At 44.9% G+C, this 14,514-nt stretch overlaps 1 protein-coding gene across 1 annotated transcript; it reads right to left on the reverse strand.

Annotated features, from left to right (window-relative positions):
• Positions 1-10,402: 10,402 nt before the first annotated feature.
• On the reverse strand, positions 10,403-12,623 carry rpl22l1 (ribosomal protein L22-like 1). The gene is made up of 4 exons (XM_080547469.1): positions 12,583-12,623; positions 11,891-12,007; positions 11,202-11,323; positions 10,403-10,684 (listed from the first exon to the last, which is right to left on the reverse strand). Exons 1-4 carry the CDS (start codon positions 12,589-12,591, stop codon positions 10,540-10,542), a joined length of 393 nt encoding a protein of 130 aa, XP_080403595.1. The 5' UTR covers positions 12,592-12,623; the 3' UTR covers positions 10,403-10,539.
• Positions 12,624-14,514: the final 1,891 nt, after the last annotated feature.

Consider the following 14,514-nt stretch of genomic DNA (forward strand, 5'->3'; position numbering starts at 1 on the left):
AACAGACAGTTTTCTTTGAGTCGGTTGCTCTATTTGGTGAATGGACTGCCTTATATAGCGCCTTTATCCAAAGCGCTTTACAACGGTCTCTCATTCACCCATTCACACACACATTCACACACCAATGGCGGCAAGCTACCGTGCAAGGCGCCGGCCCGCTCATTGGGAGCAATTTGGGGTTCAGTGTCTTGCCCAAGGACACTTCGACACGTGGCCAGCCGGGGCTCGAACCGCCGATCTGCCAACCTTGCGATCCCACAGCCGCCCCCATTTTGGTTGAGCTTCATGTGGACGTGTTAGCGTGGTTGAGTGAGTGACCTGGGGGGTATTCCATCAACGTGGCTAGAGAAGAATCCAGGCTTATTTTGGTAAATCCCACAAGTCTTATGAAAAAAAGCCCAGGTTTATTTTGATACGTGTCGCGAGACTTAATAACAAAATAAGCCTGGATTTTCCTTTAGCGACATTGATGGAATACCCCCCAGGTCACCCGCAGGTGTTGACAGGTGGCGTCAGGACACAGCGACACGCCGTCTTCTCTCCTCCATCACTAGAGCGAGACGCCCTCCCACTGAAACATTCATACGCCAGATCTGCTTTCACAACGGAAAGCTCCGGCTAAACTACCTTCTACCTCTACTAGTCTGTGTCTCTAAAACACACTCACACATCTCAAACAGCCACCTCAACGTTAAGTCATACAACATATAAGTCAGTCTATTTACCATTTATAGGAATAGAACGGAATGCGATAGACCTAACCCTATAGCAAAACCACATGTACTCTTCTGAATATTCAGGCCTAAAAGCAGGTTTCCAATGTCTAGCTAACTATACATGATACTATACAACAGGAGAGGCTGTGTGTGTGGGGGGGGTAGGAATCGGAGGACAGGCTCATTGTAATGCACGGGGACGGAATGAGAAAGGGTATTAAACAACATGAGAAAACGGTATCATCACACGAACTGTTTGAAACCACTTCTCAGCCCCATTCCATGCATTACAATGAGCCTGTCCTCCGATTTCTACCTCCGCCAGCCTCCCCCCTGGTCTACAAAGGCTCTCTTCAGTCAACAGGTATATGTCACAGCAGCCCCCCAGGTGAACACACACTCTCTCACAACACCCATCTAGAACAATGTGACAGACACCAGAAACGTAAACACACCACCGCCGACAACACGGTACAGAGCAGAATCACTTCACTCACCCACGTTTCACTCCTGGAGTCAACAGAGAGCAACAGAGTTTTTAGCCGGTTCCATTTCCACCGGGGGAGACAGCAGGGGCGTCCAAAGGCCGTACTGACGACAGGAGGAGGAGGAGGAGGAGGAGGAGGAGGAGAAGGAGGGAGGTGGGGGGTACAGGGAGAAGGGGGTGATGGGAACAGTAGTTAATTATTCAGAGGCCCTGTCAGTGCATGTGATCAGGAGCAGAATGTATAATTCATCCGGTGACGGCAGAGCGCTCTGCGTGTGTGTGTGTGTGTGTGTGTGTGTATCTGTACACGTTTGTCCAGCAGCTGCTATGTGACAAGGGTCGTCACACACACACCTCCCCACCCCACAGACACACCTCCCCACCCCACACACATACCTCCCCACCCCACACACACGACATCAGCAGTGGGGGCCTGGGAACGGAGCAGGTGTGTGTGGGGTGGGGAGGTGTGTGTTTGTGTGTGTGTGTCTCCACACTGACTCCACCAGCCTCAGACGCTGCAGAGTGACAGAACAAACTGACAGTCAACAGTTAAACCTCTCTACCGTTATTCCCCCTAAAGAAGGAAACCTTGCACTCTCATTTATTTGAGCAATTTAACACTAGAACAGCCGTGCCTTTTTTACCTACTATAAGAGCCGCCTCGGGGGTCAAATGACCATAGTCTTTACAATGGTAAGCTGCTATTTACACACAACGACCACTAGTTGGCCGCCTTGTAAATTAGCCTGCTTCCTATACAGAAAAACTGCAAAACAGCTTCATACTAGCTTATCCTGATGTGATTTTGAAAATGTAAGGATACTGGGGTGGTAGAACGCACATATCTAGGAAAAGTCATGAAAGGAGGGTCCTGAAATTTGATCGAGTGCAAAGATATAAAAAAGGGTTTTCTTTTCTTTATATGCCCTTGGATCTTGCAAATTCGAGTTGAGCACGTCATTCCCCCTCTATAGACTACATTTACATTTACATTTAGGGCATTTAGTAGACACCTTTATCCAAAGCAACTTACAACAAATACATTTGTCTTGTCTAAGTAAGTGAATCATCTATCCATCAGTCATCGCAAGAAAAAGTTATCTATGCTCATAAGATACACACCAGCTAGACCCCTACGGTCTAGTGGCACGGAACTTTTAATAGTGCCAGAGGCTAGGACAAAGAGATTTGGAGGATCAGCTTTTAGCATATATGCTCCTAGATTGTGGAACACCCTACCTGAGGGCCTGAGGTTGTCTAAAACTCAGGACATCTTTAAGCGTGACCTCAAAACCTACTTATTCAATGTCGCCTTTTGATACTAAGGGAGACATTGGACATTATAGAACTAGGATCACTAGGCCATTACACTAACAACATTCCCCCCTCCCTCCCCCACCCGGCGACGACCCCCCCCTCCTCCACCCGGAGACTCTCTACCGAAACCGTTGAACAATGGGCGACCCCCCCCATCCCCCAATCCTCAACTTGACGATGACCTGAAAGGAGACTATTTCCAAGTCAAGGACATGAACACTCTTTTTGGACACATCAGTAAGGGCCTGCATATTGTTCACCTTAATGTGAACAGTCTTGTGCCTAAACTGGACCAAATCAGAGAAATGTTCCATGACAGCAAGGTTCACATTTTGAGCTTCTCTGAGACCAAGTTTGATGAATCAATCAAAGACCCAGAGATTGAAATAGTAAACTACACAGTCATCAGAAACGACAGGAACAGGTATGGGGGTGGTGTCTGCATGTACATTCACAACGATATTATCTTTAACACCCGGTATGACCTGAATCGTGACAAATTAGAATCTGTTTGGGTTGAAATTATCTTTAACAAAGCAAAACCGGTGCTGGTTGGTACTATCTACAGACCTCCCGATCAGAATGATTTCTATGATATTCTTGAGGGGTGCTTGGATGACGTTGACTGTGTGGAAAAGATTCTTATTGGGGATTGGAACACGGACATGCTCAGAAATGAAGCATCCGTCTTCAAATCCTTCACTAGGTTTTCTGAATTACACGGACTCCGCCAACAAATTACCAAACCCACTAGGGTGTGTATTTCTACTCAAACCACCATAGATCTCATTCTAACATCGGATGAGTCCAAAATCTCCAAGAGTGGGGTTATTGTATGTGGGCTAAGTGATCATTACATGATCTTTTGCACTCGTAAAAAACATAAACCCAAGGCTGGCGGTCATAAAACTGTAACCACTAGATCCCTTAAATCCTATTCTAGTGAGGCCTTAAACCATAAACTGGAGAATCAAGACTGGTTAGAATAGATGAACTAAAAAGCACACAGGTTGAGGAGGCATGGCTAGGTTTCAAAACCAAATTCCTAAATATTATTGACAGTATAGCCCCCATGAGAACCACCAGGGTTAAAGCCCGATCGGAACCATGGATGAATTCGGACATTCTAAATGCTATGAAAGTCAGAGACCTAAAATGCTCTGAAGTTCAAAAATGCAAATCAAAATGAGTGAAACACTTAAACGAAGATCTCAAAACCCACTTTGAGAAAATTAAAAAACAATGCAACAAACTATGCAATCAGGTAATTACCATGACCAAATCTGCTAAGAAAAAATACCTCGATAACAAAATCGAAGAAAACTTAAACAAACCACGTGACCTTTGGAAGCTACTTAATAGCCAACTAGGTTGCAGTCAAAAACTCAAAACCAGGTCTACAAACATCAGCATAAAATCTGGAGATTCTCTCTTTACAGACAAGCTGGATGTGGCTAAGTGCTTAAACACTTTCTTTACAACCATAGCCACTAAATTAGTTAACAATCTACCACCCCACTCAGGGCGTTATGGTGTAGAGCACATCCGTGCGTTCTACAATAAACTGGGTGTACGCAAAGATGATTTTAAACTCTCCATGGTGTCAAACGATGAGGTGTTTAAAAAGCTGGGCGCTCTACACTCAGAAAAGGCCACGGGCCATGACAATATTCCAGCCAGATTTCTAAAAGACTCAGCTGCCTCCATTACCCCAATCATCACCCACATAATAAACCTCTCCATCAAACAGGGACACGTCCCCCTTGACTTTAAAATAGCAAGGGTAACCCCACTGTATAAAAAAGGAAGCAAATTAGACCCAGGCAACTACCGACCTGTTTCTATTCTTAATTCCATCTCGAAACTTATGGAAAAAATAGTTTATGAACAGGTTGATAAGTACCTTACCGAAAAAAATCTGATGTATGAATTTCAATCAGGATTCAGAACATCCCATTCCACTGACACATGCCTTCTCTATTTGAACGACCACATCAACCATGAGGTGGACTCGGGCAAGTACTGCGGCATGGTCATGCTGGACCTCCAGAAGGCCTTCGACACAGTAGATCACCACATATTGTTAGATAAACTGAAAGCAATTGGGTTCGATAGAACATCGGTGAGCTGGATGCAATCCTACTTAGAGGGGAGGGAACAGGTGGTTAGTGTGAACGGAACACTGTCCCCCCCCCCTCCCAGTGACCTGCGGCGTTCCACAAGGAAGCATATTGGGACCTTTACTGTTCCTAATATATGTGAATGACATGTCATCAGCATGTGATTGCAATTTGTTCCTGTTCGCGGATGACTTGGCTCTGCTGGTCTCTGACAGGGACATATTGCAGGTGGAAAAAGCGCTAAGCACTGAACTGAGTAGAATCTGCATCTGGCTAGCTGACAATAAACTATCAATACACCTAGGTAAAACTGAAACCATCCTATACGGATCCCCATCTAAACTCAGAAAGGCTGAACATTTTAAAATAAAAGTGGGTAACATTAATATCACAAGAAAAGAGGATATTACATACCTGGGCTCCATCTTAGAGGCAAATCTTTCCGGAGATAAAATGGCAGCAAAAGTAATCAAAAAAGTGAACCATAGAACTAGATTCTTGTACAGGATATCCTCACTTGTCAGTAAAAACACACTGAGGACCCTATCAGGAGCTCTCATTCAATGTCACTTCGACTATGCCGTAACATCATGGTACTATAGAACCACAAAGGCCCATAAAACAAGACTCCAGACAGCCCAAAATAAACTGGTTAGGCTTCTGCTAGGCCTCAACCCTAGGACACATCTAACCGCTGCTCATTTTTTTAGCCTTGATTGGCTACGAGTAGTTGACAGAGTGCAGCAGCTTGCACTGGGCCTGGTCTTCAAGATACGCTACACCACAAAGACACCCAAGTACCTGTCAACATACTTCCAAAAAGTGAACAACGTCCACACATACAATACCAGAGGAAGCTCCACGAACCACGTTCAACCGCGTTGCACCACAAACAAGGGGTTAAACTCGTTTGCAAACTATGCAGTAAAAATGTGGAACGCCCTTCCTATAATCTTAAAGGAGTGCAAAACACTGCCCACCTTCAAAACCACTCTCAAAAAACATTTACAGGAGGCTGCAATCCGTAACTGGACCCTCTAAATCAAAAATCAGATTAAAAGACCCGAACTACCCACTGTACATACTTTGTGTTTTGTCCCCCGCCCTCACCTGTGGTGTATGTCCCCACCTGTCCTACCCGCTGTACATACCTAATGTTTTGTTGTATTGTTCTTCCCATGATGGATGTATATTTATCTTGTAGATAGTACTAGTTATTTGTCTGTATTATCTTGTAGATAGTACTAGTTTTTTTGTCTGTCTTACATGTAACGATGAATTGAGAATCAAGGACCCCAATTGAAATAAGCCAGTGGCTTTCTTGGGTTTTTATCCTGTTAGTTGACCTTGTATGTAATAGGTACTTTCATGTACCTACTTCTGCAAATCTTCTAATAAAGTTTTCAATCAATCAATCAATCAAAAACACCATACTCGTGTTTTGAGATTTGTGTTGACAGGAAAATGGACCCGGGTGCTGATGAGGCACTGTCAGCTCCAAATAGCACCCAGAGCAGTATTGGAACCGGTACAAGGGTGTACCAGGACCACCATCAGGTTGTATTGCTGTCATCTTTATTGTCTTTATTGTGTTGTTGCATCATAACTGTGCTTAAGATTCTCTTTTGGCAGGACCTGTGACCATGCTGGATGCAGAACGATGCAGATATAACACTAAATTTATGGACAGTGTGTACGCCGATAATATGCAAGGAATTTTTCCTGGATACATGGTGTAGAGGTTTTTGCCCTTGCTTGCTTGCTTTGTGCCGGTGGTCCTTGGCCTCCCCTTGGGGCCCCCCGGCTTCCCCGTGTGCCTGGTCTGTTCCGCCGCCGGGCACCTGCTTGGCCGTCCTTGTGCGGGGCCCCTTGGGTCTGTGCTTGCTTGGCTGGGCCGGTTGTGTTGGTGGTGGGGCGGGCTGGGTGCGTGGGGCGGCGGGGGCTCCCTGGGGGGGGGGGGTGGGGGCCCACCGCTGGGTACTGGTAGGCAAACTGGCTAGTAGTCGCTCTATTGGTAGAGGGCTGCAAGGGAATTTTTCCTGGCTACATAGTGTACAGGTTTTTACTTTTGCCTGCTCGCGGCTCTGTCAGCATTGATTGATTGATTGATTGACTGATTGACTGAACATTTTCATTGTGTGAAGCGCATTGAGTTGCATCTTGTAAGAAATGCGCTATACAAATAAAATTTTATTTGATTTGATTTGATTTGATCTATGGCCAGAGACCATTGGCAGTCAAAATGCTCGAAGAAGGAACATTTTTAATTTACAGCAGAGTAAATCTACAGGGGGGTAGAGGGGATGGAAGGTTTCAGGAGGGTCAGTTAAGGTGTAGCCTGAAGAGGTCTTAGGAGGGACAGTTAAGATGGAGCCTGAAGAGATGGAGGTCTTCAGTCCACGGTGGACGTCCTGACAGCAGTGGGAAGCTCGTTCCACCAGTGGGGTGCCAGGAGAGGGATTACTGTTACAGCCCACACAGAAACAAACCCTCCCCTAACCACCATCACCCTCGTCACTAGGATAGGTATCAGCACGACAATATGGGCCCTCTGATAGGTTGGGTGGAATATCCACCATCTTGTTTAGACCCGTCCAAACCCTTTCAGATCTGTGTCTAGTTTGTGTGCTAGGAGGTATAGAGAGAAGAGAGATCTTAACCCTACTCAGGGAGTGGAGTTGGCCTGATGAACTCTCAAATGTTTTGAGATGTTTCTATATGGCATTGGATTCATTAAGCAATTATGCCTGAGAGGTGTGATTTACGGCCGATACTGTCACGGGGGAGGGGGGGTTTATAGCCGTGGTACGCAGCGAAGTGACAATACTGATGGTAAATCACAGTCTCCAGAGGATTATTGCACACACAAAAAAAACGAGAATGATGACAAAACAAAATGAAGCAATGAGAGAGGGTGTGGTGTATGAGGGTTTTTCTACCACTACGCTGACATAAATCACAGCCTCTGGTAGTATTGCTTAAATACTAGTAATGCCCCCCGTCCCCCCGTCCCCCGTCCCCACCCCACCTCCCTCTCTTGGCATCCTCCTCCCCTCCTTCCTTCGGGCTTGGCTGGATGGAGCATGGCCAGGGTTGGTTAGTCTGGGGTGTAGTGTTATGGTTGAGGTAATCTGGTGGTAATCTGATAGAATCACTCAGGTTACCAACCTGCAGTCTGACTCATCAGTCCAGGGGATAGGGTGAAAACATGTGTGTGTTGTGTAAGTAATGGAGGCAGTGAAGCATGTTTTTCTTTTTGTATGTAAATGTTGGGCAGATCCTTTTTTATCCAAACTTCAAACACACACACACACACACACACACACACACACACAGATGAAAGACAACAAAGTGACCGAAAGCACAGACAGACAGACAGACAGACAGACAGACAGGCAGACAGGCAGGCAGACAGGTAGGCAGACAGGTAGGCAGATAGGCAGACAGACAGGCAGACAGGCAGACAGGTAGGCAGACAGGTAGGCAGACAGACAGGCAGGCAGACAGATAGACAGACAGAGATATACAGAGAGACAGACAGTCAGACAGACAGGTAGGCAGACAGACAGGCAGGCAGGCAGGCAGGCAGATAGGCAGGCAGACAGACAGATAGGTAGACAGAAAGAGACAGACAGACACAGACAGACATGTTGTGGGGGTGTTCAGGGTGAGATGGAGTGTCTCAGGGCATTCCTGAGGCGATGTGTTTTATCCACAGCAGATGAGAGAGTGGGAACTGATCCAGAGAGAGAGACACGCACACACACACGCGCACACACACACACACACACACACACACACACACACACACGTAGATGAAATAACGGGAGATAACGGGAGGAAAAAAAACATCCTATAATAGTGCCTGCTGGGGAAATAAAACAAAAAAACATTAGCTGCTGTTTCAAAACATCCCAAGACAGAAAAGAACTGGAAAAGATGCAGATAGAAATACCAACTCCTGCCAGTCCTGCCAGCCCAGAGAGAGGAGAGAACCTCACCCTGCCCTGCCCTGCCCAGACCTGCCTTGGCAGCACAACAGACTGATGGTAGCTAAGAGGAACCAGGTGTGTCTTCTTGGTCTTCAAACCCAACGGAACTTCATAAGGACCGCAGCTGCTGAAACGTGGGTGAGACACACCAGACCCTTAAACACTCATTCTTATGTATCATATAAAAAAACTGACTCGTGCCGTGTCTGAAAGCTCATGCTCCCTACTGTTTATCAGAATCAGAATTGCTTTTACAAGGAGTAACATTCTTGGGTACAGCTTCAAATAGGCAAATAGGAATTGGCATTCCAGTAGAAATACAAAGTCAAAATCAATAATAGAATAAGCAGGATATAGACAACAATCAACAATGGCTGCAGGCCTATATACAGTAGCGTCAGAGCATCAATAATACAATAAGTGATAGCAGAATGCGAATCAGCATATCAACATTCTTAGTGTAAACAACTACAACTTATTCTTAGTGTAAACAATATTACGGAAGTTCAGATTCAAGTATCAGTTTACTAAAAGTGTCTACATGCTAACCATACTACATACTATTTACATGCTAACCATACTACATACTATTTAGAGCCTACTTAAGTCAAATGTAAGTGACACATGTCAACATGATACACCACTCCTCATTCACACTGACAAACTGTGACAGTGAGTGGTGTCGCATGTTGACATGTGTCACTTACATTTGACTAAGTAGGCTCTAAATAGTATGTCGACATATAAAGGCAAATCTGACATCCTGGCATTTTTACAAATACTTAATTTTGGTACATTTCGCATACTGCAAAACTTTCTGGAGAGACAGCTTTCAGTATATATGCTCCCAGACTAGCCTACCTACTATTGTCCAAAACTCTGGAAACATTTAAGCGAGACCTCAAAACCTGCCCTCCAATGCATTTTACATACACAAGGAACCAAGTTAAGACTGGATGATATTCCTGCAGTGTAATCTCTGGCTGTGACTGTGACTTGTGGTGGCCAATACCTTAGAGTATGAATGAGACTGTGTGTAATTACAATGTGTCCAGAGATCCAACAAACTCCACACCTGAGTTGATAATAAGGCTGTCCAGATGATAGGGTGTACTTAAAAAAAACTGAACAGAACAAACCAGCCCAAATGCTAATTATTTGTCCAGTTACCAATGACTGGTGGTTACAACCTGGGAGGTATTCCATTAAAGTCACTAAAGGAAAATCCAGGCTTATTTTTCACATGTCTCACGAGATTTATCAAAATAGATTGATAAATCCAGATTTTTTATAAGTCTTGCGATATTTATCTAAATAAGCCTAGATTTTCCTTTAGTAACGTTGATGGAATACCCCCGTTTTGTCAGTGATCTTTCCTTTAATTTCACAGACGCTGTTAGCAGCCTGGAGCTAAGCAGACACCAGAACCCAGCAGGGCTGACTAACTAATTACATATCTAGTGCCACCGTGTGGACTCTATTAGAACTACATCTGTAATCATAATTAGAGCTCCTTTATTACTTTTGATCCAGCATCGAACTCGGATGATAAAACAATCAACTCAAACCTGGGTCGAGCTCACTTGACCTAACGTCAGCCTCGAATTACCGTATTCCATGAAACAAGGCCCATTGACCGACTAACCTATTAACTGTTACAGATTAAAGCAAACCCCTTCATGATTAACACAAATAAACAACAAATCATCGATTCAATACTTTCATTGAAACAGAAATAACAAAGAAGCAAAACACAGGAATGTTTTGGTGATCTCATTTATTTTCCTGTCAGACCAAACAGCCTCATGGCACACACAGTTAGTCCGTTAACTGACACTTTCATAGAAAGCGGCGGCCATTCTGTGCCAGTCCAGGTCGCTAGGCAACAGGTTGTCTGTCTTGTTTCACTCGTCAGTCTCAGACTCCTCGTCCTCCTGGCTGATCTGGAAGTAGCGCAGCTCGTACGTCTCCTTGTCCGACGCCACCACCCTCAGCCAATCGCGGAGGTTGTTCTTCTTCAGGTACTTCTTGGTCAGGTACTTCAGGTATCTGTTGGCCAATGGGAGAGGAGGATGAGGAGTGCCATCATTGTCAGGAGGAGTAAGAGGAGAGAGGCTCTTTTTCCAATGCCGAAATCACGCTACTTTTGAGTAGCGTTTGTATGTTTCAGACTAACAGCTATGGTTGTAAAGAGTGCCTAGCGACCAAAACTCTTCCTTTTAGTTGGGGTTTTGGGAGGGTAAACTGTATCCTGTATCCACTGGGTTAATTAAGCATTATGGAACGAGAAGCCATGGTATATCGTGGATATTGGCACAGCTAGCGTTTTATTGTAAGTGTATTCATCCGCTGAACAGTTGTTTATCGGTTGCTAAGCAACGGTAAGAATGCAACTTCGATGACGGTAATATATCCAAACGCAGAGTAATATCGATGGACCGGATCTATCCGTTTTATAACAACACTCAAGGGACGACAGTTTCGTTGGGATTTTGGGGAGGGTAAACTGGTCCTGGGTCAGTTATCCACTGGGTTAACTACGAAGACGCACAGAGCTAGAACTCACCTCTTGGAGAACTGTTTCTCAGACGTCACGTTGATCTTGTTCTTCAGACGCGCGATCTGGACTACGTTTCCCAGGTTACCCGTCTTGCCGTTGACCTTTACCCTCTCTTTAAGGAAGACCTCCTGTTGGTTAGAGCACAGTCACACGCTAGGGAAGAGAACCCTAGGAGTGGAGCTAGGGAAGGGGGCCCTAGTCCGCACAGGGTTAGAAACAGCAACATTCACAGACACAACACATCACATGATCAAATAAGCTTAATCATGGAGGAGCAGATTATTCAGGCCCGGTCACTTCATTAGAATTAATTAGGAAATATAAGTATGCTTGAGAAGTTAAGAAAATGTCTTATTCAGCTAACTCAGCTAAGTGTAATATCGTTAGCCTCATAGCATAATTGCCTACGTCACGCCTCACTTGTGGTCAGCCGAGCCATCTTTGTATGTACGTGAAAAATGCCTGTCAAAGAGATGACTTGGGCAGATAGTGATTTTGGAATGTAACAAGCATTCTGATGGCATCGTAGGCAATAATGCACAGTGAATCAGCAGCGTTAGGAGAGTAGAGTTCAGATATCTCAATTTGGCCAATTATGAGGCTAACGATATTGTCTGCCAGTCTATAGTGATAATGTAGTGGTAGATAGTGATACAGTGATAATGTAGGGGTCCAGGCAGTGACCAGCGACTTACAAAGTTGGCAGAGTCCAGGATGCCATCCTCCACGGGGTGCGTCAGGTCCAGGGTGAACCTCCATGACGCCCCCTTCTTGGTCCTCTTGACCACCGTCTTCTTCTTCTGTTTCATCAGCTGCAGAACAAAAACGTTGTGTCAGATCATAGATGGGACACAGTAGAAGTACAGTCCCACCGATCAACACCCCATGTTTAAACACTTTAACATGGGCACAAAACCAGGAAATCTAACTCAAGTATGGCTGTGGAAAACTATTAATATTGTTTTGTTCTGCTTGAAATTGTTTACTAGACTTAATACTTGCACATAAAGATGTCGTTGTTCTGTCTACTACAACCATCTCTCTCTGTGCATGTGATGAATACACGTGCACGAGTAGCTAGATAGTTATAATTCGTATTTCAATGTTCATGTTCCGGCCATGAATATATGTGTAACTACTCAACGTTAGCAAGTGGACACGTGTGACCGGAATGCTAAACGATAGCTTAGCATAGCTACACGGCTAGCTGTTGAGTGAATGGAATAAGAGTACCAGTGTTCCTGCTTTATTCTGACATTCATGTAAAGAAAATGACATAGGAAAGTGTATAACCTGGCGCCATATAAGGTCATGTAACAATTTCTTATGAAAAAAGCATGTGTATAATGAACATAACTGGAAAAATAAAGAGACTGTGTTCACGTACCGGTGCCATGTTGAGCGCGTGGTGCGGAAAGGAAGTACAGACGGCCGCGCGCGGAAGTCATACGCGTCATTACGCAATACCTCGCCTAATATGGTCATCACGCTGTGTTCGCTGTGTTCCCGTGTCTCGCAGGTTCCGTTCCAAGTTGAAACTTTAGAGGCAGTAAAAAAAACTGATCTATTTTTGGTTTTCTGCTGCAGTGGTACACTGCACTGATATATGGTGACCCTTCGTTTTATTATTAAATCACAATATGAAAAACACCAGTGCTGTGTGGTAGTGAGTGACTTCATTTGTGCTTCATTTCACAAATATGATATAAAACACAAAATGTCTTATGTAATCTGTGGTTGTCAGTCTTCTGAGTTCCACCTCACAGGGTCCAAAGAGCAGAACCACACTCCCTGGAGGGAGCAGGTCAATCATTGACAGCTACACCAAGAGACTACGGTCATACTGACATAATGACTCTTGTTTTGTTCATAATTTCATTACTGAATAACAAGAATTACCTGTCTTATATAAACAAACGCTCAGATTACAGGTATGTAGAAAAACAACAACAATGGGTCACTGTCCCATTCTAGTCATGTGTTGACACACTGGCTCACAGAGATGGGCAGAGAGGAGGAGGAGGAGGGGGGGTGCCAGCACACATAGAGCTCATCACGCCATTATGTCGTTTCACAGTCAGTTCAAAAGAATGCAAGCGTACAGATGAACAGAGGGTGCACCATTGTGTGTGTGGGTTCACTTTTCAACGACTCTTCACACTGATGTGTTGCGGCGGGTTAGGGAGGGTGTGGCGTCAACTGTCACATGCCTCTGTAGTGGCAGGCCTCTCCTGCCTCCACTCTGGCTCTGACACATCGCCCCCCCCCCCCCCCCCCCTCCTCCTCCTCATAAGCAGACGACTTATTCCAAAGAGACTTACAATCGTTACATTTGACTAAGCAAGTGAATCATCAGTTCACCAGTCGTAGCAGGAAGAGTAATCTAGCTCAGGCCAGGGGCCATTGGCAGTCGTCGTGATAGAAGATTTTTATTTTATTTTATTTATATATATACACACACACAGAGACAGTACAAGCAGGGCAGTAGATGTCTTAGGAGACACAGTATAGGGGAGAAGCAGGAGTCTCAGGAGACACAGTGCTCGGGGGGGTAGTAGATGCCTCAGGAGACGCAGTGCTCGGGGGGTAGTAGATGCCTCAGGAGACGCAGTGCTCGGGGGGTAGTAGATGCCTCAGGAGGAGCAGTGCTGGGGGGTAGTAGGTGACAGTGGTAGTAGATGTCAGTCCTGTATCCCAATTCTCCACTCTACTCACTTCAAGAGAAGACTTGTCCATGGATTTAAAAGCATAAGCTTACCACCCAATCCTATTAAATCTAAGTGGCAGAGCAGACAAGTATACTCTGCAGGTAAGGGTGGAGTCAGAATTGGGATACAGACTAACTATAGAACACACCTCCATATAGATATCCCTATTCTCTACCGTCCCCTTCCGCAAAAACATCGTAGAATAGGGTGGAGAACTAGGACAGTGGCCAAATGTCTAGTCTTTCCATGACTCATCACATCCTCAGTCTGAGGGTCCACCTATAGTTCATTTTGAGAAGCAGGCGAGGAGGAGAGAAGGAGGACGTGGAAAGACTTCATTCAGCCGTAGCCTATAGGAGCCATTTGATGCACCGATTCCCAAATGGAAACATTGATGGGGAGCCATTACTTATAATATATAATAATCCCTGCAGATGTCATGGCTATATATATATATATATATATACAGTATATATTGTTAGCCTCATAGCATAATTGGCTAAGTCAAGCTTCACTTGTGGTCAGCCAAGCCATCTTTGTATGTGGTGTCAAAAATGCCTGTCAAAGAGATGACTTGGGCAGATAGTGATTTTGGAATGTAACAAGCATTC

The sequence above is a fragment of the Nansenia antarctica genome, assembly GCF_963989245.1.
Source record: "Nansenia antarctica genome assembly, chromosome: 17".
In the NCBI taxonomy this organism is placed as follows: Eukaryota; Metazoa; Chordata; class Actinopteri; order Argentiniformes; family Microstomatidae; genus Nansenia; species Nansenia antarctica.